We start from the raw sequence: 24,779 nt of genomic DNA on the forward strand, positions 1-24,779 counted from the left end.
TACACTGAAAAAGACTGCGCCATTAAAGGGTTTCGTGCCATTGTCAAAGCCTCCTGCTCTGCACTGAAATAACAGGGAAGATGCCCTGAGGGCAAGACCCACCTTCTGAAAGGAGGGACACCCAGGGCTTTCCTGGTCCTGTTAAAACAAATGCCCAGGGAAACATTCACCAGTATCAATGCTGGTATACAAGTGCTCCAACCCTGGGTCAAGGGAGCTAGTTTCCATCCCAAGCTGGTAGCACAAACTTGGTGGTGTTCTTCATGTGGCTCTAGTTCTAAAAGCGTGAAAGACGGAGAACTGAAGAGTGGGGCCATCATTTTCCTGTGTGGTTCCAGAGAGCTACTGTGGCTAGGCAGTGGGTGTCAAGCTTGGAGGAGCCTTGAGGATGCCCCGAGAAGCTATTCTATGGTAGAGATTCCAAGGTTTGGGAGATGCCAGAACTGTGGGATATCTGCTAAGGAGGGTTGCATTTGGGGAGTAGAGCTAGCCTAGAAGAGAGATATGTAACAGGAGACAACGTTGGAAGAACTGAGCTACCTAAGTGCCTTGAAACTGAAGCCCTAGATGCCGGACGTGAAGCTAGGGTTTTGGTGTTTATCTTGCTAATTTTAGTCTAGTTTTTGTTCAATATTTCCTCACCATGTCCACATTCCTCCTCTTTGGATTGGGAATATATATTCTGTATACTGGAAGTATATAATTTATGTTTTGATTTTTACAGGGGATTTACAGTAAGAGTTTACCTTTTGAAATTTGACTAAATGTATTTTGTATTATGAAATAGTCTCTAGACTATGTGGCTCAGGGGTAGGAGTTTGTCATTTGAATATATAATTATCCCCATTGGCTTATACATAGGAACTCTTGATCCCCAGCTGGTGGTGTAATTTGAGAACGTTGTGGAACCTAGAGGGGGTGGGACCTCACTGGAGGAAGTATATAACTGAAGGTGGACTTTGATGTTCATACTGTAGTCCCATCCCCTAGTCTCTCTTTGCTTCCTGTATGGGATGAAATGTGACCAGCCACCTTCCCGACTGCAGGGTGGGCCTCTCCCTCCTGCTGCCATGCCTTCCCTGCCATGATCTACTGTCTCCCCTGGGACTGTAAGTCACAGTAAACACTTCCTTCTCTAGCTTGCATTTTGTCAGGGTATTTGATGTAACAACAGAGAAGCAACTAACACGATCTATCACATCACTGGGACAGTTTTAGCAGATGAACAAAGACAACTCTAGAAATTGCCTTGATATTAAAATCTGTGTTGAGATGAAATTGTATATATTTGTTGAAATTATCTAACATTGTTAGGCAAAAAGTTTGGTAACAAATGAGAAGCTAAACTCGGCCCTCCACAACCACACACAAAGAGCACGCCTATAAGATTGGAAGTCAGTTTTAAAAACAAAATTCCTTGTTCTGAGAGTGAACTTTGTTTAAGAGAAGAATTGGTAATCTCTTCTCCATGAAGGGAAATACAAGAGCAAAGAGATAACATGAGCCCAGGAAGGAATTATATTTCAATACAATGTATATATTATAATTATAATAAAGAGTCCTTAGGTTAAGAGAAATAACTATGTTAAAATGGTTGCAGACTTGGAACTGAGAAAGAAAATACCATTGATAGAACTGTGAAGGATGAAAGACATTTTTCTACTAATAAAAGAATGATTTAAATTAAAATAATAATTTGATAGATAGTATTTTAATGTTCTTGTGTATTTGTTTATCTCTTAAGGTAGAATATACTGAACACATGTTCTTTGTGTGTGTGCATGCTTCATGTGTGTGTGTGCATATGTTCTTATGCATGTAGAAGCCAGAGGTAGATGTCAGATGTCTTCCTCAGTTTCTCTGCCCTATTCTTTGAGGCAGCATCTCTCACTGAACTCTCAAGCTGACTCGGGTTGACTTAGCAGTGAGTTCCAGGGGTCTGCCAGTCTCTGTTGCCTGACTTTGGTCCCCAGGGCTGGGGGAACAGAGGCACTGCCTCCCTCAGCTTTCATGCAGATGCAAGGGATTGGGGCTCAGGTCCTCATGCTTTACGGACTGAGCCACCTTCCCTGATGGAACATATATTCTTTTATTTATTTAGAGAAAGCAACAAAACAGTCCAGCAGAGCCTACCCTCTCACAGAACTATATGCCGCAGTAGCTTAAAAAAGTTATCCAGGTGTTTTGTTCTGTAGCAGATGTGACTAAAACAATGGAAAAATCAAGAATTTTAATTGAGAGATAGTGAGTTCAAATTACAGGGAATTACAAAGACTACTAATCTACAGAATTAAGATCAAACAGGAAATCCTTCTCGGACTTTCTAAAGGATTTTTGCTTTCCAGTCTGGGGCAGTGAGGCACCTTCTCATTTGCCATCTTTGGAAGGGAGGGCTTGTGTGTCTTCAAGGAGGCTATGGACAGACACTAAAGCTGGCATCTATAGTGCTGTTGGAAAGTTGATCATGACAGTGTGTCTGTTGTCACCGTTGTGCCACATTCAGGGTGGCTTCTGTTTACAGTATAGGACACCCAATGGGCTGTTAAGTTGGCTCTCACAGTATATCCTAGGTTGTTGTGGGATTCCCCTCTGTATACTGTGAACATGTTTTATTACTGTTAGTTAAGAAAGAAGCTGCTTTGGCTTATGGCAGGGCAGAATATAGGAGGCAAGAAAACTAAGCTGAATACAGGGAGAAAGAAGGCAGAGTCAGGCAGATGCCATGTAGCTGCTCAAGAAGCAAGAGGTAACAAACCACGAGCCTTGTAATAAAGTATAAAATAATAGATATGGGTTAATTTAAGATGTAAGAGTTAGTTAATAAGAATCCTGAGCTAACAGGCCAAACAGTGTTGTAATTAATATAGTTTCTGTGTGATTATTTGGTCTGGGTGGCCAGGAACCGAAAAAGCAGTCTCAGATTACACTAGGTGATTTCTTCCAAATTTAGATGCCTCTCTTTCTGAGTGATCTGGCCTCAGCTGCTTTGGAAAGGAGGCTAAGCCAAAGTGTTCAGAAGGAAAAAAATATGTCTATAAGCTCAGCTATCTCTTCACACAGTTCCTTTTTTTCTAGGGAAAGCTCTCAGCACCAGAGAAGGCTTTTACATCCACTTCAAAACATCTCACACATCAGAGGCCTATGGAGCATTGTTTCACATTGTCCTTTAATGAGCTCCCAGAAAGACAGAGCAGATTTGAGCAGCCTGGTCTCCCTTGTTTTCCCCATCAATTCTGCTTCAAAGGCTTGCTTTTCATCAACAGTGTTCTTTGAGGATGTTGGGAAAGGAGAGGCTCTATCGTTTCAGTGCTACGTAGGCTTTGTAGGTAATTAAGCTGATAATGTAAGCCACAGTGGTACTTTTAGTGGAAGACCCAGTGAGCTGTCCCAGGGGAGCAGGGCATTCCAGCAAAATGACGGCAGGGCAGCAGTGCCGCCGGACCTCTCCAGAGGCAAGGCTGTGCACAGTTAGAAAAACACTAATTCACAAGACTCTGAAATCTCTAGCCTGCCTAGCAGGGTAACATATGGAGCTGTCAATGATATAACCATTATCAAAGACTGCCTGACAGGGGTTCATTTTGAAAGTAGCATTAAAGCCAAATTTTCTAAACCTCAATCTTGTCAGGAACCCAAAGCCACACTCTCAGATAGAACATTCTGTGATTATTGAAGTGAATTTTTTTTTTTAGTTCAGCCATTGAAATAGTCTACATGGATCCCTAAAACAAGGAAGCCAAGAATGTAGCTGGGTGATAGAGAAGCTGCCTTGCAAGGGTGCAAAGTCCTGGGTTTAATTTCCTATAGTGTGGAAAACGAAACACTAAAAGGTGAAATGGAGCTGTTTTGAAGAACTGAATTTTAAATTGCTGTTAGCTTTAGTTATTAACTCAGAGTGGCCATGCATATTCAGCGGTCATAGCACGGTACAGTGTGGCTCTAGGGGAACAGAAAGCAAACCTACATGAGTTTAGAAGACTTTTCAGGTAAGCTGTAAGGATCGAGTCAGTAAGAAAGCAAGTCAAGGACAGACTGGTTTCTTTGGTTTCTTATTTATCAGGTCAAGCAGTACTTGTTGAGCGTATCATCAAGTATCATGACTATTGATCTGGATGAAGGGGTAGGTTTTGTCAAAGTGTGGTTTGTTTGTCTAGCATCAAAGCTGCTAATTTCCTTACTAGCCTCTATCAAACACAGTCTTTCATGTCTGGGGGCACAAAAGGCACTTTCTTGCAAATGACTTAAGGGCTGTGAGATACTCACCATCATCCATAATTCCAATGGTCACTCCTTTCCCGGTGTATCCCAGCTCCCAGGCTTCGGCCACATTCAAGTCTAGCCCAGGAGTGCCATCAGCTTGCCCAGTGTTGAACTGATAGAAGAATGCAAAGCAAAGAATTGTATTGGTTTGGTGCTGTGACATATGCTGGCACTTGGTTGCTAGATGTGGCCAGCCTGGCTGGCATAAGGTCCAACCCTTCATGAAACATGCTTTAAGGTGACCTACTTCACCCCTTAGAGGCTTTGTTTTCTATTTGCTTCACATAAACAACTGATTTTTTTTCTGTTTTATGTAAAGATTGAGACTGCTCTAATGCCCTCATCTCAAAACTAGATTTCTGTCTTTAAACCTCGTTGTACAGGAATAGACATGTAGCTTGGTGATGAAGTCTTTGCCTAATGTACATAAAGCCCTAGGTTCAATTCCTGGCACCACACAGAAAATTAAAATCACCTTATGCAATGATTTTGGAGAGGCTGTCACAGCAAACCCTCCAAATAGGGAATGAAACGTTCACTGTCAAAGCTCGGTTTAGCTCATGTTTTGAACTTAGCATATAATATCTTGGGTATTTATTTAATAAAGTTCCTTCACTAAATGACAAAAACATTTCTTTTTCACAGAAAAGCTTTTACCTTGGTAATTTTAGTACCACTATACCAAGTCTTGTTGAACTAAAGTCAGGATAAGTGGCTATTCTTCAGTGTATGTTTTACTACAACAACAACAACAACAACAAAATAAAGCCCTCCTCAGTCTTTGTGTGTATTCATGAGTGTGTTTGTGCAGCTGCATGGATGTGCACTGCAAGATCGTATGTATGTGCATGTGTGTGCAGATTAATGGTCTTTGGGTATTGTTTCTTTTCTTTTCTTTTTTTTTTTTGGTTTTTCAAGACAGGGTTTCTCTGTGGTTTTAGAGCCTATCCTGGAACTAGTTCTTGTAGACCAGGCTGGTCTTGAATGGGTATTGTTTCTTAATGACCATTTTGTTTTAGGAGACAATTGAGGGCTTGCCAAGAGGGCTGGAATGGCTAGTCAAAGGGTCCCTATCTCTGACGCCTCAGTTCTGGAATTACATATACATGCCACCATTTTTAAGCACCATTACAAGTGTTTTTCACATGGTTTCTTGGAACTAAACTCTGATCCTCATGTTTACATGACAAGTGCTTTATTGGCTGAGTTATCGTGCCAACCCCTCCTTCATTTTTAAAAAGAAGGAAGATGAAGGAATGATTCACACTAATACATTCACTAGCCTCTTTCCATGAATATATGATCTGTACAGATTGTCTCAATGATGGCTTATCTTCCACTATTTCTTCAAATAGTGAAGAAGGAGAGTGTGCTCACAGAGGCTCACCATGACCAGAGGCTGTTCTGATATTACTAAGACATTACTGGAATGTCATTAGTATATTAATATGCTTTACAAAAGTTACTATTCTTTTCCTTCCAAGCACACATTAAAGATTATACCTCCTCTTTCCTTTCTTTTTCCCCTTTCTCTTTTAGAATGGTTATGTAACTGGTTCTGGCCAGCACAATGTGAGCACATGTGCTATTTGTCACACCTAGGCAGAAGTTTCAAGAGCCACGTACAGTTGCTGAGGTGCTGTGGAAGCATTTAGGGTAAAGTTCAGAAAAAAACAGGTGTTGATTTTAAGAAGCTACTGTGACTTGGGATTATTTGTGATTGCAACAAACCTACCATATCCTGATTAATACACATAAGCTCATTCAGTTACCCAAACTTTCAGAATTCTCTGTCTAAAACCATAAGGCATAGCCAAACATTGAAGCCTCAGAGGGAAACTGTATGTAGTAGTCTATGTCATTTAATTTTCTCTTTTTCATCATCTTTTAGTCCTACATAAAGTGAGATATCACTCACATTTATGAATCAGTCATTTATAATGTGCTCTGCAACTTAGGTTGGTTCGGAGTCATTGATTTCCTTAAAAAAGATTTTTTAAATTATTTTTAATTATGTGTATATGTGTGGGTTTATGAAGGTGAGTGCAGGTGCCTAAGAGGCCAGTGGTGTGGGATTCACTGAAGCTGAAGTTCCAGATAGTTGTGGGCTGCTTGACATAGGTGTTGGGAACTGAACTTGGGTCGTGTGGAAGAACAGCACATGCTCTTCATCCCTGAGCCATTCCTCGTGTCCCTATTAATCTTCTAAACATAGCTGACTCAACCCACAGGGGTCATAATGGGTTGTAGATAAAACAGAAAGTTCTTGCCATAAGACAGCCTAGGTTCCAGTGATGTAAATCCTGATTCACTGCTACTGTTTTGGGCTGTGTTGAAATGCCACCTTTGATTATCTCTCAGCTCTCTTACTCATGAAAACCCTGGATTCTTACTCTTGTGACTATGACTCCCATATGTCCCTCCAGCCTTTCTGTGTAACTCTTGACACTCTGGATTACTGATCTTAAATATTCGATGTGACTTTCAGGTAGTTTGCCCGTCTTCCCTCTCATACAGGTTAAGAATCCAGGACAATGTGATCACCATCAGCTATTGGTAGAAGCTTAGGGGTTAATATGCATGGGAAGTAATAGACAGAAAATTAAGCATATTGGAGGGCATAGAGGCATTCATTGACTTGGATGCTGTGTATTATTCTGCCAAATAACAATTTCATCCTTCAAAGTGAAGACCATTGTAAGCAGTAGAGAAACTTACCAGGTACCATTGCTTCGTAAAAAGAGGATCGTTCATGTTGATGTCAATCTCATTGATGTCCCTGTACCCTCTCTTTTTACGGTCAAATCCTTCTTGTTGCAGGGCCATCTTCACCTGGAATGACAATACCAATAGATTACCCAAGTACTAACCTTAATACCCTTCTCCTGGAAGTTGTTGCCACAAATTCAGATTTTATTTGTGAACAATGTCTGTGTTCAAGCACATGTTTTCTTCAGCAAAAGTAAGATTGTACTATGTAGGATCTCATTATATACATGTTTATTGTCTAAGAGCATTTACCCGTGGCTATACAGAACAACCAGACATTGGTGATGGCATCCACGAATGGAGTCAGTTCACAGGTTGGTGTGTGTAAAGCCAAATTAGGTAGTGCCAACATAAAGAGTGGAGAGAGATTTGTTACCTGCCATAGGCAAAGAGAGCATGGGAGTTATTTTCAAAGAAATACCTCCCCCCACCCCACTAGGACCAAAGGAAACTGAAATTTTACTTAGGTCGCCTGTGCATTTTTACACAGGGTTGGGCCAATTCTTCAGTACATTCTCAGTTAAGATGTCATTCCTGAGCATGCTCAGTTTAAGTTCATAATTTAGGAAGGAAGGATGGTAGGCACACATGCTTAGTGTATAGCCTTAAAACACATGTTTAAAAGATCAAATGTGAAGACAGGATGCCTCTGGGCATGCTCAGCTTGTGACATAAAGGTTTATCTGAAAATAAGGGAAAAGACACTTCGAAGGTAACATTAATACACACATTTTCCCTTGCAGATGCCTGCATCTCTCAGGGGTTAATAACGGCTCAGAGCAAATTCCCTTACAATGAGAATTGGATGCAGAAAGTATTCTCCAGGAAGACAAGGCACCAGGGATTATTAAGTGAAATACAAGAAGATGCTAGAACTTTCTGTTAGGAGGAGGAAGCTGATGGGGATTGAGGGACAGTCCAGGGTGAAATCTGCATAGCTTGTGTTGCTGAAAGTTTTCATGGAGTCTTTGCCTTTGCCGTGAGCGCTCTATCATCACACTTGAGAATCAGCTAACCAAAATCCCAGCAGAGGCAAAGCCACCTGCCAATGAGCAGGCAAGCCACTGAAAGGCCCCAGGAGGCAAGGGAGGGCCCCTGGGAAAGAGGCTTAAGGACTGCACTGTTTTCCTTGTTCTCAAAGTTCAGTTCTGGGCAGTCAGGCAGCATCCCCAGCTCTTGGATAGAAATGAAATTCCAGAGCTGTTAGTTCAGGAAGACTCCAGTCAATGACCAGACTCCCTTCTAATCAGGGATTTTTTTTTTTCACTTAGGAATTTACTACTTTATCATCCAATTGCTGTGGCCTCTTTCTCTGACTACCTATATAAACTCAAGGATGAAGGACCCACACAAAAGGGTGTGTACTGGATATTTATTATTATTTTTATTAGATTTTGTGACCCAACACTATTTACTTCTTCCCAGTTCTCTCTAGAGTGTTTGGGACACTTTATTTCTGTCTCCGGAGTTCCATGTTAGTAGAAGTGAAGTTCTGGCAGGTTCTACTCTCATGACAGCAACGGCTTCCTCGGTCTTAGGATTCCTCTTTTGGTGGCTTCTCTCTTAGCAGTTTGATTATTAAGAAGTTAAGGCAAGGACAAGAGATATTTGGGGTTCATTTACCTCAGAATCCACTTACCCCTCTCTCCCACTCTCTCACTCTCTCTCTCTCTCTCTCCCTGTCTCTCTCTCTCTCTCTCCTAAAGGATCCTGGTTAGTGCTTCTATAGACAGGTACTGTAGGCTATCTAAAGCTGACTGTCAAGCTCCCGTTGACTGTGAGCCCCTGGCAGCTTCCTGATAGCTCTCCCGTGGGAGGGGTCCAGAATCTATTTCTTCTATAAAGTCAGAAATTGTCGTTGGTGTTGGTGAGAGGAGACCAGTAGGTCCAGTCTAGAGTGATACAGGAAGGGAAGAGCCTCCAGATCTTACTCAACCCTTCCTTTTCCACAGGGGAACTTAGTTCTCACTCCAGTGTTCTTCACACCTACCTGTGAAGGCTAGCTTCATTTGACAGAAAAATTCAAACTTGGCCAGGAACTCCATACCTAAGCAAGAAGTCTTTGTGCAATGTTGCTCTGAGTTCTTGGATCTTTTCCCCCAAAGGTGACAGACGCTGTGGTGTGGCTAATAGCAAAGTGGGGTGGATTGGCTTTGTTTAAACGACAAAAGCATCAACACAGTTCATGTCTACCAAAAGAGAAATTACAACTCAATGATACACACACGCCTATAGACAAATGCATATAGCATTGACATAGTTCATGTCTACCAAAAGAGAAATTACAACTCAATGATACACACATGCCTATAGACAAATGCATATATATGAATATTTATGTGTACATTCCTATACTTACACACACATCCCTTCTAAAATATAGATTCCCTAAATAGGATAAGACATGCATAGATTTTATTAAGAGAGAAAATGCAAGAAACTATGCAGCTAGTAAAGGGTAGGAGAACAAAGTTGACCAAATGCATCCTTGACTCCCTGTAGACTAAGGAAGCACCCAAAAGCTGTTGAGGACCCAAATCTGGGCATTGGTGGAACCCTGTGACTTTCTGGGACAATGGGCCTGCCTCAGTATTCCAATACTGGGATGGAGCAGTTTTGAGAAGGACAGCCTAACTGTTACAGGTCTGTAGCTTTCAGAACGCCACAGCTGTGGTCTTTGGCTAGTTATATTACATAGAGTTAAAGGTTCAGGACACTATATTGTCATATGCCCCCCATGAGTGTGTGTGTGTGTTTGTGTGTGTGTGTGTGTATGTGTGTGTGTGTGCGTGTGTATGTGCTGGAATTAATACGAAGAATATTTAAAAGGTGGTTAGAACGCGGGTCCTCTGGAAGAACAGCAAGTGCTCCTAACCACAAAGCCACCTCTCCAACCAAGTGGTAGAGTTTTAAAAAGCAAAATCCACAAGCATGCAAGTAATTTTGTACTCATTATGACTGATGGAAGCAAATGGTTCAATTTGGAGCCCAAATGTCTGCTGGTGGTTGCTGTCTAGCTGCAAATCCTATAAAAATAAAATTAATAATAGTAATATAATAATAATAATAATAAAGAATTATGTTGATTACAATTGTTACGGGTTGAATTGTGTCCTGGAAGATATAATAAAGCCCTAACCTCTCAAACCTGGTGAACTACACATGAAAACAGCTTCCTTGTGGCCAAGATCATCTTGAGATGCACAGTTGTCTCCATTCTTTACCCTTTTCTAGTACCTAAATGTGTGGTTCTCAGTCTGGAGGGCAAGCCCTATGCGCCTCTTTTCCAGACCTGTTACTATGAGACGAATTTAAGCTGAGAATCCCTTCAGCTTAGGAAGGAAGAAGTCTGAACTCAGTAACTCGTCTCCCCCCAGTTTGGTCTCACAGGGAGGCCTTTATCCCCAGTGCTCACCACAGGGACACCTTTATTGACTTCTATTGAAGGATTCTTGTGTTGGACTCATTGCCTTGAATAACTTCTGTGAAATCATAACTTTCCTTCCTAGGATCTTAGGGAAGCTAGTGCAACCACCAACTGCGAGGGGGGCGTTCGAAGACTCCCATCTACATTGCTAGCAGTCTGGGAACAAAAGGCCCACAGAGGACTTGAGGGTAAGAGGCTCAGCGCAGGAATGACTTCACCAGTCACTCCAAACTCGATTAGACCAGGAGCACACTAATGAAAAGACTGCTTAATCCATTTCCATCAAATTAATTTTCATTCCACAAACGAGGTTTTAATGGAATCCAGTGATGCCTTAGGGTGCCGTGGTCCCTGGACAGCACCCTTCTTTGCAACTCAGGAATCTTACGCCTGAAGCAGGCTTTCTATATCTTTATCTTCCTGTCCTCCGCAAACATCCTAGGAGTGCTTCGGCAGGATGTCTTAGTAAATATATGCTGTGCATAATTCCAGAAGTGGTTTTTCCCCCCATGCAAGTTGATTGATTTTATTTTCTGGGTTCTTGTTCAGTTTGAATTCATAATTATACTTATTTTTATACAATTAGTAATCATGCTGTAGATAAAACCATGCATTCTTTCTTCTCTGAGTGTCTTACTATAAAGCTTTTAATATGCTACTACGTAACTATAGTATTTTAATTTCTACAGCTTTGTAGAGTCATGCGCCAACTATTTCCCTCTTATTGGCCCTTTAGGTTATTTTCTATTGTAACTGAAATAAACATGACAGGAGAGATGAGGCTGCAAGCCATCTTTAAAGAGCTCTGGGGAAGTTTTCAATGCTTCAATTCTATGTGTGAGAAATCCCTTAATGTCGGGGAAATATTTTCCTAGTACCTAAACAATATGCTTTACAATAACCAAAGGACTGCCTGTCTCACGGTGCATTCTCTAGCCTTTGAATTTTAGCACATTTCATGGAATGCCCTTCATCACCATTTGTATGACTTAATCATAGCTTCCCCCTCTACTAACATACAGTTAACTTAGACGCATAGGTTGAGACGGCCTCCCCAAAGTGGGCCGTTGACCCTACGCACAGGTGTCCAAGCAAAAGCATGGGAAAGCAGGAGCGCTTGCAGCTACTTCTTAAAAGGAGGGGGAACGGATGGCCACCCCGCAGTTCTGACTCAAGCTTTACACCTTACTTTGTCGCGTGTGCACACAGGGAACACAAACACCTCCACCCACTCCCTCTCCTTCTGCTTCTCAACTGAGAATTTCTCAGTCAGCAGATGTTTCTTGTGTGATCAGAGTGTGCCATGTAAGGACAGTCCCATGATGGAACAGAAAGCAACCACACGCCTTTACCGCCTTTACTTACTCTTTTAAGACAAGGTATGTCCCCTCTCCTTTACCTGTCCAACAAGACTGGGGAGCGTGGTCACCGCTGAGCAAATGGACGTCCAGAAGCCCTTGCCCAAACAGTGTGCCAGGATGGCAGAGTCACTCAGCTTGACCGATTGATGAGTCCGAATGCCATGAACTTTTTACTAAGCCACACAGCTTTTCCACGGGGCATTTAGCACAGTCCGCCTTCCAGAAATCTGGGACAGCTTAAGTGGGGGAAATAACTGGCTAAGGACTGGGCTGTGATCACTTCCCTGCTGGGCTGATAATTAAACAGCTGTTAATTAGCATGGAATGTGCTGGGGTGGGAGGAGCCAGGAGAAAGGGTAGGAAAAGGAACACCTGCCTCTGACGGGGTAAGAAAGGTTTTGGCTTGAAATGGATGCAAGAAAAGCAGCTACAAAGCACTCGTCCAGGTTATTTTAAGTACTGGGGTTTGCCAATCACGCTATGAACTTAGAGCAGAAGATGGTGACCGGCACTTCGGTTCTGAGCCACCAGGATAGGTCAGGGAAGTCACTGAAGAGCAGATGCACATCTCAGCTCAGACCACAGGGACTGCAATATCCTGGGCCATCACTGATTCTTGCAGGATTTGCAGCTAAACAGTGACCACCAGCAGACATTTGGGCTCCAAGCTGAACCATTTGCTTCCATCAGTCATAATGAGTACAAAATTACTTGCACATTTGTGGATTTTGCTTTTTAAAACTCTACCACTTGGTTGGAGAGATGGCTCTGTGGTTAGGAGTACTTGCTGTCCTTCCAGAGGACCCACGTTCAGTTCTTAGCACCTTAAGTAAGCAACTCACAACCATCTGCAACTCCAACTTCAGGGAATCCAGAACTCTCCTTTGTGGGTACCCACAAGTGTGTGGATACACACACACTCATGCCCCATATTAATAAAAAACCTGAAAACAACAAATAATAACAAAAACCTACCATTTTCTCCTTCCCTCAGAATATTACCCAGTAGCTAAGGGACCCTGTGTTTCTTGTAGTCCTATAAAACATTTCTGAATAAATGATTTCTCCTTTAACTTGGACTTTAATTTGCTGGCCATGACATTGACTGTATTATACTGTCATTTTATGCACCATAAAGAATTACGTTGTTCACTGGCAGCCCACAGCATGGGAAAAGATCTTCACCAACCCCACACCATTCAGAGGGCTGATGTCCAAAATATACAAAGAACTCAAGTAATTAATCATCAAAAGAACAAATAATCCAATAAAAAATGGTGTATAGACCTAAACAGAGAACTCTCAACAGAGGAAACTAAATTGGCTGAAAGACACTGAAGGAAATGCTCAGCATCCTTAACCATCAGAGAAATGCAAATTAAAACAACTCTGAAATTCCATCTTATACTTGTAAGAATGGCCAAGATCAAAAACACTGATGACAACTTATGCTGGAGAAGATGTGAGGTAATGGGAACACTCCTGCATTGCTGGTGGGAATGCAAACTGGTACAGCTGCTTGGATATCAATATGGTGATTTCTTAGAAAATTAGGAAACAACCTTCCTCAAGATTTAGCAATACCACTTTTGGGTATATGCCCAAAGGATCCTTAATTGTGCCACAAGGACATGTGCTCAACTATGTTCATAGCAGCACTGTTTGTCATAGCCAGAACCTGGAAACAACCTAAATGTCCCTCAACCGAAGAATGGATAACGAAAATGTGGTACATTTACACAATGGAGTACTACACAGCAGAAAAAAATAACATCTTGAATTTTGCAGATAAATGGATGGATCTAGAAAATATTGAGTGAGGTAACCCGGACCCAGAAAGACAAATATCATATGTACTCACTCATAAGTGGCTTTTAGACATAAAGCAAAGAAAACCAGCCCACAATTCACAATCCCAGAGAACCTAGACAATAATGATGACCTTAAGAGAGACATACGTGGATCTAATCTACATGGGAAATAGAAAAAGACAAGATCTCCTGAGTAAATTGGGAGCATGGGGATGGAGAGGGTAGAAGGGGAGGGAAGTGGAAGGGAGGGAAGTGGAGAAAAACATATAGCTCAATAAAAATCTATAAAAATAAAATTAATAATAATAATAAAGAATTATGTTGATTACAATTGTTATGGGTTGAATTGTGTCCTGAAAGATATAATAAAGCCCTAACCTCCCAAACCTGGAGAAATACACATGAAAACGGCTTCATTGTGGCTAAGATCATCTTGAGATGCACAGTTGTCTCCATTCTCTACCCTTTCTCACGCTTTGCCTCTCTGGCACAGTGTGTCCTGAGCTTTTTCAAGCCATCAGCAAGGTGTTGTGTAATAAGTTTACACAATGCTGTGATGCATATCCTCACACACAGAGCGTACACTTGGGCATCCTCACACGTGTTGGTGAACATCATAATACACACAGCATACACTTGGGCATACTCACAGGTATTGGTGAATATTCTCATACACAGAGCATACACTTGGGCATGCTCACACATGTTGGCAATGTCTTTCAATACTTGGTCAATGAATAGGTAATTTTAAAATGTTTGTAAGGCAAATATTGCTAAATCCCCTCTGGAATGTTTTCAACAAATGGCACTCCCAGTAAGACTGTGTAAGAGTGGGAAAACTTCAGAAATGTGTGGATCTCAGAGACCTTGATCCTGTAGTCTGGGAACCACAGAGGATCTTGGGCCTTTTGTGAAATCCTGAGTCCTGTGTTTCCTATCCTGGGTAGAAACCCTCAGAGTAGCCAAGCCTGTTTTATGACACTTGCTTCCAGCTATGCAGCAGAGGTTGCCAGCTTTGGTTGCATAGTCATGGAATTTGGTGAGATCCAAAGGCTCAAAGCGGATACCAGAGGGCTGGAGCAAGAGTGGAGGTACACCTGCTGCTGGGGCTCCTCTCCAGGTGATTCACGGGGGCAGCTGGGGTTGAGTGTGTGTCCCAGGTCGTGCCTGTTCTCTTTTGACCATATCTGACAAAACGAAGGCCAAGAGCTGAAATTAAACCCAACCAAAGAGGATGGCTGGGAGACGAGCACCTTTGTAAGACCTCAGAGAACTTCCTTCCGACTGGGAGGCAGATATAGTCCGTTCGTCCAAATAAATGGCTCACCTCCCAGGTGGGGATGGAGGTGATGCAGAACTAATGTAGGGGATGAGAACAGTGCAAAAATCTCCAAAGAACACGAAAGTCTTATTTGTGAAAACCCTCTTGATTTACACCATCAGTTTCCTGGCCTTTAGTTTGGGTGGTGTCCTGTTTCTTCCTGGTAAGTTAAAACCAAACTAAAAGGACAATGCCGAGTTGTTGTGGAATATTATTTTAAGATGTGTTACATTTGTTTATGCTGTGGAACATTTGTTTAATGATGCAAAGACGTGTAGGAGGAAGCCAGTAGACGATTTCAATTGGTTACACACCCCAAGTGGAAATCCCCTTGGGCTAAGGAGAGACACAACACCATGGTTCTAGATGACACCGCCCCCTGGGTCCTGGGAGGGGTGTAAACGTTTGCCTAACACCTGCAACAAGAGTCTGCTCTGGCACTTTCCTGACTCCTGGAGTCTATGCTGTTGACTCTGTGCCATCTTATCCCCAACCCCATGGAAGGTGGCAGAAAGCAACCGACAACTGGCACTTGAAAGAGGGGCTCACAGACCCGTGCTGGCATGGGTTTGGAGCCTGTGTGATTCAGGGGCATGTTTTTGTTCGCATTGACCATTTTCTGGGCCCCAGCTTTTGCCCTTCTGCTGCTGTTATGCCAAACCATCCTGGCATTTTCACTTTGTTCCCCTTCGGTGTTTTCCCGGAAAGTTGTCCCCTTTATGTTCCATATTCTTCACCCCCCAAGAGGTAAGCAAGAGGCCCCTCTTCCATCTTCTGTGTCTGTCTTGTCCGTGGCTAGGGAGGAACGCCTCTGACTTTGGATTTGCCTGGTATCTCCACATAAGGGCTGACCCCAGGGACACAGAATCAAGGAGGAGACCCCCGACCATCCCTCCCCAGCTGGAGATTCCTGGGTCTGATACACCATTGTCCTCTTTGTCCATCTATGTTCTTCTTTGTCTAAAACTATGGCCAGCCTACCATCCCACTGTAAGGAGCCCCGGATTAGGGCCCTTAAGTCACTCCTTGTCACCTGCGGCCTGAAAATCAGGTCTGCTGAACTGGAGGACTTCCGGAGTGAGTCAGCAATCCTGGTTCCATGGCTCTCCCCAGAGAATATGTGGGAGTCTGATATTTGGATGTGTGTCCCCTTCTGTCACCTGAAAATGACAGGTTGACTTAGGAGCGAACCCCGCTTTGTCTATTGTTCCCATCTTGTTGGCCATCATTGAGAGTCTTAAGTCTTCCTCTCCTGAGGAGGTCATTGCTGCTCACAATAAACATTGCCAAGAACAGGCCAATGTTAACCTGTCTAGCATCTCTCTGATGCCCATGACTGAGGGCCTCACTCCTCAGATGAGGAAGAGATTGACTAGACATATTGTGTGGCACCAGTCAAGCTGCCAGTCTCTACTCTCCCTGCCAAACCATCCAACTCTGGCCCCTCAAGGGCCTCTACCCACGACCTCAATACCTAGGGCATGAACTCTGCCCACCCCCACCTGCCCTGTACCGGGAACCCCTCGCCTATATGTGTCCACCCTCCTTTCTTCTTAACGTCAAGAAGCTTGGTTGGACAAATTCCTTAATTACTTAGTCCTCCTGCAGGAATAAATCTCCCATCTCAATATGATGCAGGTACTTGCTATGGCTTTCCAGACCATTTTTATCACTAAAATCTGGAGCAGTCTTAAGCGGCTTCTTGACCCCTTTGGATTGTCACATATGCCGTAATAGGAGGCATGCTCCTGTTGCTAGTCATTCTCTTCAAGTTTCTCTGCCAGCACCCCAGGCGCCAACGAGCGACCAACAAGGAAATTCTCCAAGTTCTAATGACTCTTGGATATCCTTCCCATGGTCCCCCTTAAGAGGTCCTACAAGCAAGACTCATGGAGACTCAAAAGGCCTCCAGTTAAGACAGCCCTCTTTTCACCTGGGGATGCTCTCCAGGGAGGACACCCTTCGAGAGCTGGTAGCCAATGATGGGTAAGATCTTGTTCACAAGCCAGTCTAAGACAGACACAGTCTAGTTGCTAGGTACCCCCTGAGGCAGGGACAACAAGGCTGGATCACTGGCACTCTGATTCCCACTGAGCTCCCGATAGAAAATATTAAAAACGGTGGATATGTGAGAGGAAACCAGTTGAGCAGTTTCAATCAGTTATGCAGCCCAAATGGAAATCCCCTTGGGCTGGCTAATAAGAGCATGCACATTGGTAATTTCCCCTTGAGCCAATCGGGAGCCTGCCGTGGAGTCTGGAGACTGATGACACCATGACATCAGATAGCCGGAGCCAATGAAGGAGAGACAACTTGCCTGACTCATGACTCTGGGCCTTCTTACCTCCTCCCACAGGGTGCGGTGGTGGGAGGCAAGTGACAAAGTTGTCTTCTTCTATGTTGCTTTTGTTTAACTCCATGAAGCTGTTACTTTGCCTGTCTAAAACAACCCATTTGGTCTAATAAAGACTTGAATGGCCAATAGCATGGTAGGAGAAAGGACAGAGAGAATAATTAGGAGGAGAGAAAATGAGAAGGAAGGAACAAGAGAGGGAGAAGGACTCCGTGGGTCAGCCACCCAGCCATACGACCAGCCATGGAGTAAGAAGCAATGAAAGCTATATAGAAATAGAGAAAGGCCCAGAGGTAAAAGATGGGTGGGATAAGTTAGGAAAAGCTGGGTAGAAATAAACCAAACTTAGGCCAGGCGTTCATAAGAAATAATGTGTATTTGTTTGGGAGCTCAGTGGTGGGGTCCCCCAAAGCCAAAAGAGCAAAGAGTAAAAACAACCAACAACACTGTATTTCTCATCCAGCACTGTAACGAGATCACTCAGGGGCATGAATGCACACCTTTAGGAGATATAGGATTATAGATGGAGTCAGAAGATATGCCCTGTCACTGATATCCTTTTGGGGAAGAGAAAAGGCAAGCCATTTCTGGATTGTTCTCACAGCAGTGGTGCAGGGAGGCAGGGAGAAGGCCAGTGTTTCCTACTAGGAGATGCCAGAGATGTGGTGGGGGCTTTAATTTCTAGCTTTAAGCAGCTGGGGGACACTGAAAGAAGTGGGGCCAGGGACCATTTATCTCTAGGCAGGATACCATAGCTTTACGTCTTTGATGTATCATATCGACATTTAACTAGGCACAGTTACCACTTGTTACAGACTGGTGTCCATCTCTAGACCCAAATGTTGAAGTCATGGCCAGTTCCTCAGAATGAGATTATGTCTGGGTTTTTTTCTTTGATGGGAGGAGGTCAAATGCAGCCATTAGACTGTAGCCTACTCAGAAAGCACTGGTGTGTTCATGTAAGAGAAATTAGGGAGACTGGTCCAAACAGAGAGACCATTAAGAGGCTACTCTGACAAGGCTGACTACAAGCCAAGAAAGAAGGAGCAGATCTCCCAAACCAGCCACATGGCTTCCCCAAACAGCTCTGCCAACACCTCAATCTTTGACTTTTGTTTCTATCCATGTCTGTGGCTTAAACTTCCCTGGCTGTGGATTAGGATGGCTGCAGCCTACAAATGCAATACCTGGCTATGTAGTTGCAGGTATTCCAGTTTATCTGCTCTGGTGTCAGAATCCAAAGAGATATAGAGTAGAGAAGGGAAGACTTCGCCGAGAGAGGTCAGATTCAGGAAGGGAGGGAGCAGGTGGCCAAGACTGTTAATTTCTTCCTTGAGCAGGCAGGTGTGACTTTTGGAGAGCCCAATTATGTGCAAATCACACGGCTTAACTTTTGAAAGAACACGGAGGCAAGCCACAATTATGGCTGAGTGCACAACATTGGTTAGCCTCATTTAGAGAGGTTTGCCCGTCCTGCAAGAACGAAGACGATCGATTGAGGGAACAAACTATGGCTTTGGGCCTCTGACCACAGTTCTAGCGGCTGCATCTCAGTGACAAGATATTAACAAACTGCTATCCATCATCCGGAGCTCTGTGCACAAGGTGTGCCATGACATAAATCAATGCAATTAGGGAGGAGATGAGAAGGGTTTCCAGTGGAGCGAAATGCAGAGAGAAGCAATGAGAACGTCACTAAGGATAAAACTCCAGCTCCGATGTCTGCAGGCACATGTGGAATATGCATCGCACGAGCTTGAACGCCCTCTTGTTCCCCTTACCAGGGTTGTGGGTGAATGGTAGGAGCTGGATCTATGGAAGTGAGAATATTAGGAGACGGTAGAATGTTAAGCAAGGGCTGGCTAGGCTGGCATATGTTGTGGGGTAGGACATGGAGGTTAGAAGCCTTACATGTTGTCCTTCGCCAAATTATATTAATCTCTCTATGGAACTCTCCCAAGAGCTGAGTGCAGAAAAGAGGCTAAAAAAGGCTAAGCCACCGTAACACAAGTTTTGGTCATGCACACAATGGCTCACTCCCAAGAGCCTTCCTGGGCACAACAGACCATTCTGTTTTCTATCACAGGTGAGCAGAGGGACCCTAGTGCAACAAGAGAAGGATCCTGGGAAAATAATTGCAAGGAAAAGCCTGAGGCTACGGATGGGAGAAAGAGGATGGAGAAAAAGGCTCTGCCACCCTCCACCCTAGCTGTGACCAGCTTGCCGCCTCATATCCAACAGTCTGCCGAGTGCTCCTCTTCCTCATATGTGGAAGGGAGGCACCGGTGTTAGGGGCAGGGAATGAAGAAGTGAGGCCAGCAGGGCACTTGAGGAGGTACTCAAGGCTGTCCGTGGAGAGCGCAGGGCTCCAGCATCACACAGGAGCATAGCGTCTAACACTGCATTGCACAGCCCCATAACGTAGCTTCCAGTTCCATTGCTGAGCCAGGAGATGGGAGATACTAGGTGGGAGGCGTCTGGGTCACCAAGCTCCTATTCTTGACAGCAGAGAAGGATGACACACAGGTCCAGGTGATGCCATGCTTGCAGTGATAAGGCATGGCTGGATGAAGATGGTGGTATTTTCATCCAAGTCCTGATCCTCCAGAGTGCCATAGTGTTATAGGCTGTCACTGAGCACTAGATAAAGAATCGGAAAAAATGTGGGCTCAGGTCCTGGTGTAGTGGCTCCATATTTGTACAAATCCTGAGGTAGATTCCTCAAATTCTTTGTGCCATGTTTTCAACTAGAGCAGAGATTTGAACTTATTTCTGTAAATAAAATTGTTGGAAGCCAGCTAATCCTCTTTGTTCACATATGTTCCCTGACTGCTTCCGTGCTGTATAACATTTAGATATGTTCAAAGGAGATGGTATGGCCTTAGAACCTGCAGTATTTGCTCTCTGGCTCTTTATAGAAATTTGTTGGCTGATGTTCAACACAGAGGTGATGTGATTCCTGACCTCCCAAACTTAGTGGTGAGGATCGGGTGGAAGAAACACTCTTGTTAGGACCTGGGAAACAGTCTATAAATGTTCCTGAGATAATTATACTGAACAACATATCCGCAGAGTTATATCATCAAGAAGGAATGAAGAGCCAGGAGTGGTGACACAGGCCTTTAATCCCAGCAAGTGGAAGGTAGAGGCAGGCTGATCTGTGGTGAGTTTGAGACCAGCCTGGTTTACAAAGTGAGTTCTAGGATAGTCAGGGCTGTTACACAGAGAAACCCTGTCTCAAAAACAAAACAAAACAAAACAAAACAAAACCAACCAAACGAAAAGGAAGCAATGAGGGGCAGAGTTTAGGCTAATGGAGCATGTGATGTGACCTGAGGGGTGTGGAGGCAGCCTCCTGTGACCTAAACCACCTGCCCCAGGCACATGCACCTGGGCTGGATGCAGCCGCGAAGGGTTAAACCTTAATTTTAAACATTCATTATCCAGATTGATTGCAACTCCATTTAAATGATTTGGAAAACAAGTCCTCTGGGAAGGAGGCTACATCCAGGTGTTCTCACTTACTCACGCTCGTGCAGAACTTATTAATTAGACAGCTTTCTCAGAGGCAATGGGAGAGACTGGCACAAGGAGAGGAGGGGAGTTGGTGGAAAAGACAATTTCAAGAGCCTGGGGGCAGTTTCTGTGAGCTAGGCAGAAGTGGTACTGTCATCAACAATGAAGGATCAGGCTTGGATGGGGCCCCTCACAGGAAGGAGAACTAAGGATGGGAGGCAAGGAGAAAGCGTTCACTGAGTGTTTGGCTTCTCTAGACACAGTCTTTAGGTGTGGTAATGGGTTTACTATGGGAAAGACCCAGCCTTCACATGCTGTTACAGAGGTTGTGGTTTTGCTTCATCCTAAGAATGGACAAAAACAGCTGACTGGTATAGAAAGAAAATGAATTATGGGAAATTTAGCCTCCTCTTCTTTCTTTCTTTCTTTCTTTCTTTCTTTCTTTCTTTCTTTCTTTCTTTCTTTCTTTCTTTCTGTCTTTCTTCCTTCCTCCCTCCCTCCCTCCCTCCCTCCCTCCCTCCCTCTCTCTCTCTCTCTCTCTCTCTTTCTTTCTTTCTTTCTTTCTTTCTTTCTTTTCTTCTTTTTAGCATGGCTCCTTTTTTATTTATTAAATTTTTAATTTATTTTACATAACAACCACATTTTCCCCTCCTTTCCTCTCTTCCCATTTTCTCCCCCTACCTCCCACCTCCCTTCCCCATCCATACCTCCTCTGTTCAGAAAGGGGTAGGCTTCCTGTGGGAGTCAACACAGCATGTCATGTCATGTTGAGGAAGGACCAAGCTCCTCCTCTTGCATCAAGGCTTGGCAAAGCCTGCCTGCATGGGGAATAGGTTCCAAAAAGCCAGCTCATGTGCCAGGGACAGGTCCTGATCCCACTGTGAGGGGCCCCACAAACAAACCAAGCTACACACCTGTCACCCACATGCAGAGGGCCTAGGCTGGTCCCATGCAGACTCCCTAGCTGTTGGTCCAGAGTCTGTGAACCCCCATTAGCTCAGTCAGCCGTCTCTGTGGGTTTTCTCATCATGATCTTGACCCCCTTTCCTTGTACATCCCCTCCTCCCTCTCGTCAGCTCCCAAAGCTTGGTCCACTGCTTAGCTGTGGACTTCAGCATCTGCTTCCATCAGTTACTAGATAAAGACTCTGTTGACAATTAGGGCAGTCACCAATCTGATTGCAGGAGAAGGCCAGTTCGGGCACCCTCTCCTCTATTGCTAGTCTTATCTTGGGTCATCCCCGTGGATTCCTAGGAGTTTCTCTGGTACCAGATTCTCCCTAACCCTGAAATGGAGTCCCCTTTTCTTAAACAAGACTGAATGTCAGTTTTTCCTCCTAAGAGATGGGCCGACGATGTCAAGGAAAGGGTAGAGGCCCTCCCTCTGCTCTTTCTTTCACAAGGGCATGCGCTGGTGGTGGCCTTCCAAGGCCAGCATCTTCAGCTGCAAGGTTTCGTCAGTTCTTCCCTTCTGTTGTGATTTGATTAGCTGCCAATGGAACAGAAGCGTGCGCTGAAAGCTGCAGTCGCCAGATGTAAGCTGCAGTCGGCAGATGTCTGAGACTGTGGGCTGCTGAGGGTAGTGCATAGCTTGCACCAGCAGCTAAGGAGTGATTCATGTCAAGCCGAGCAACCCAAGATGACAGAACATCAACAAAGAATAAAGGTCAGAGCTATTGATTCTTAACACACTCCTGCACATGCAGGGAGCACCCAGTGGCAGGGCGTTGATGAGCATCAGCAGGGAGATGTAGAACAAACGGAGAGAATAAGGAATGGGCTTTGCCATAGCGCTCATGGAAGGCTTGGAACCATCCATTTGCTTAGGTCTGTCCTTTTGGAAAGATCAGAGAAAACAGATGTGGTGTCTTAGCTGCCTATAAGTAACAGACTGCCCCAAATCTTATGGCTTAAAATATTACCTTATGCCCTTGGAGTTCTGGAGGCTGGAGGTCTAGTACTGAGGAGTCTTTCTGAGGCTGTTTCTTTCTGGGGCCTCTATGGGTAGGTCTTTTTTGTTTTTGCTTTTTACTCCTGAACTGGATTTCCTGCGTTCCTAACCTCACAGTCTCCCTTTTTTCTCCATTTTCAAGGGCCTGCGGTCCAAACTGTTTGGGAGGGCCAGACGAGGAGACCGAAAGGTCTGGAGTTGCTTGGGCTATGGAGTGAATTCTAGGTTATGCCGGGTAACTTGCATGTTGTCTCGAAATAAAAACATAAATAAAAAGGCTGGGGTCCTAGCTTAGTGGTGACAGGACAGTGGCCGAGAATGTGCAAGGATCTAGACTCAAACCTGGAACTGAAGAAAGGAAGAAGGGAACCAAAACTAAAGTGGGGAATTTTAGCTTTAGTTCTTTTCCACATCTTCTAAATTCGCAGTGATCAATCTGGTCTTCATAAACAATTAAACACCTTTCCTTAGACCGTTGTAAAACGGCCATTTATATTGACTTGGCTTTTTTGTGATGGATGGGGAGGAGTCACGTCCCAGCCTTGTTAGGGAAGCCCCATGTCCTTGTTGCATCAAAGGACTTGGCTTTGGAATCACACTAAGAACAACCTCATTTTCTGAGCAGAAGAAGCACCCTCCCCTACACTCAGGGACTGATCCATTCTTCTTGGGTGGACACATTAATGGGTTTCTTGAAATTGAGCCGGTGGGAGGGGCGCTCTTCTGCCTTCTGCAGAGGGTGGGGCTCGTCAGATGCTCGAGAACCTGTGGTGTTGATTTCAAGGACATGCAAATTGGGGTCAGGGAGGAATGACTTCTAATTCGAGAGTATATTTTGATGTGGGAAGACAAGGCAATCCATAAAAAGTGGCAGTGATTTGGTAGCTGGTGGCTGAAGAGAGATTTTGTGGGGAGAATACATAAATCTAGTAGGACTTTTATTAAACGATTTGGCATGGTATAAACTAATTCCTTCCTCCCATAAAGAGCGCGTTAACAAACCCATGTCAGTCAGTGCTTTATCGTGTGGATTTGCATTTTAAGAGAGGGTAACAAAAATCCTGTTTCATGATGAGCAGGAGGTGAAAGTGAAGTCTCTTGGGAGGAGAGCTGTGGGTCACACTATTGTCTTACACCAGTCAAAGCTGCTAAGATGGTTGCGTTCCATTTAGTTCCACACACCTCTTTCAGCAGCCTATTGACTACTCTGGTGGCCCCTGGAAATTCATGAATAAATCGATCTGCCTCCTGGCTGGAAGAAGTGAGCCATGCTAAATAATTTAGAGGAATATTGGCAATATCAGGCACACTTTTACCATGTGTGTGAAGAACTTTTAAATAATATTAACTTTGCATGTGTGTATATGTATGTGTACCTGTGTATATGTGTATGTGCATGCTCATGTATGTAAGTGTGTAGTTTGCTGGTGCTGTGTGTGTAGACAGTCACATTTTAATACTTAAGAAATCTGTAGTAGTGCATAGGCCCCTCTTCTAGTGTTTTTTAAGACTCTACACTCCATTTTCCTTCCTGTAAGACAGAACTAGATGGCGCTTTCTATACAAATTTATCAGAGAAAAATAAAGTGTCCTTCTGGCTTGGATTAATCTTGCACTCATGGGTACACACTTGACCCCCACTGAGCAGCAGCTAAAGGAGACTGATTAGGAATACAAAGATACAAACACATATGTTTCACTTGTTGGTGTTGAGCGGTGACAAAGAGTCACTTGCATGGGAGACCAGGAAAAAAGAAGACATCGAGACAAATTTCTCAGTGAGCACAACTTATCTTTTGAGGGCCATTTTTGATTCTGAGTTTGGATACTGCTCCCTAGCCTAGTACCCTTGAGTTTCTTACAGAAATACTCGAGACATTTTCACACAAGCCCAACGCTCCTGGAGAGGTGGGGCTATGGTACATCTGACCAGGATCTGAAGGCGCTGCTAACAGTGCTAGGTCAGTACCGCGGAACAAACACATCTGATGAGGTGCCTGTCATGTGCTGG

The 24,779-nt window shown here is 44.0% G+C and overlaps 1 protein-coding gene across 2 annotated transcripts in view; it reads right to left on the bottom strand.

Moving 5' to 3' along the window:
* Pcsk2 (proprotein convertase subtilisin/kexin type 2) overlaps positions 1–24,779 on the bottom strand; it is a 228,872-nt gene that overhangs the window by 87,417 nt on the left and 116,676 nt on the right. For both annotated transcript variants that reach the window (XM_038331506.1, XM_038331505.1), the window contains 2 exons: positions 6,979–7,092; positions 4,264–4,372 (listed from right to left, as the gene is read on the bottom strand). In XM_038331506.1, the coding sequence (XP_038187434.1) occupies positions 4,264–4,372; positions 6,979–7,092 (223 nt within the window). The remainder of the gene's footprint in view (positions 1–4,263; positions 4,373–6,978; positions 7,093–24,779) is intronic.

Source organism: Arvicola amphibius, chromosome 5 (genome assembly GCF_903992535.2).
Source record: "Arvicola amphibius chromosome 5, mArvAmp1.2, whole genome shotgun sequence".
NCBI classification, from domain to species: domain Eukaryota; kingdom Metazoa; phylum Chordata; class Mammalia; order Rodentia; family Cricetidae; genus Arvicola; species Arvicola amphibius.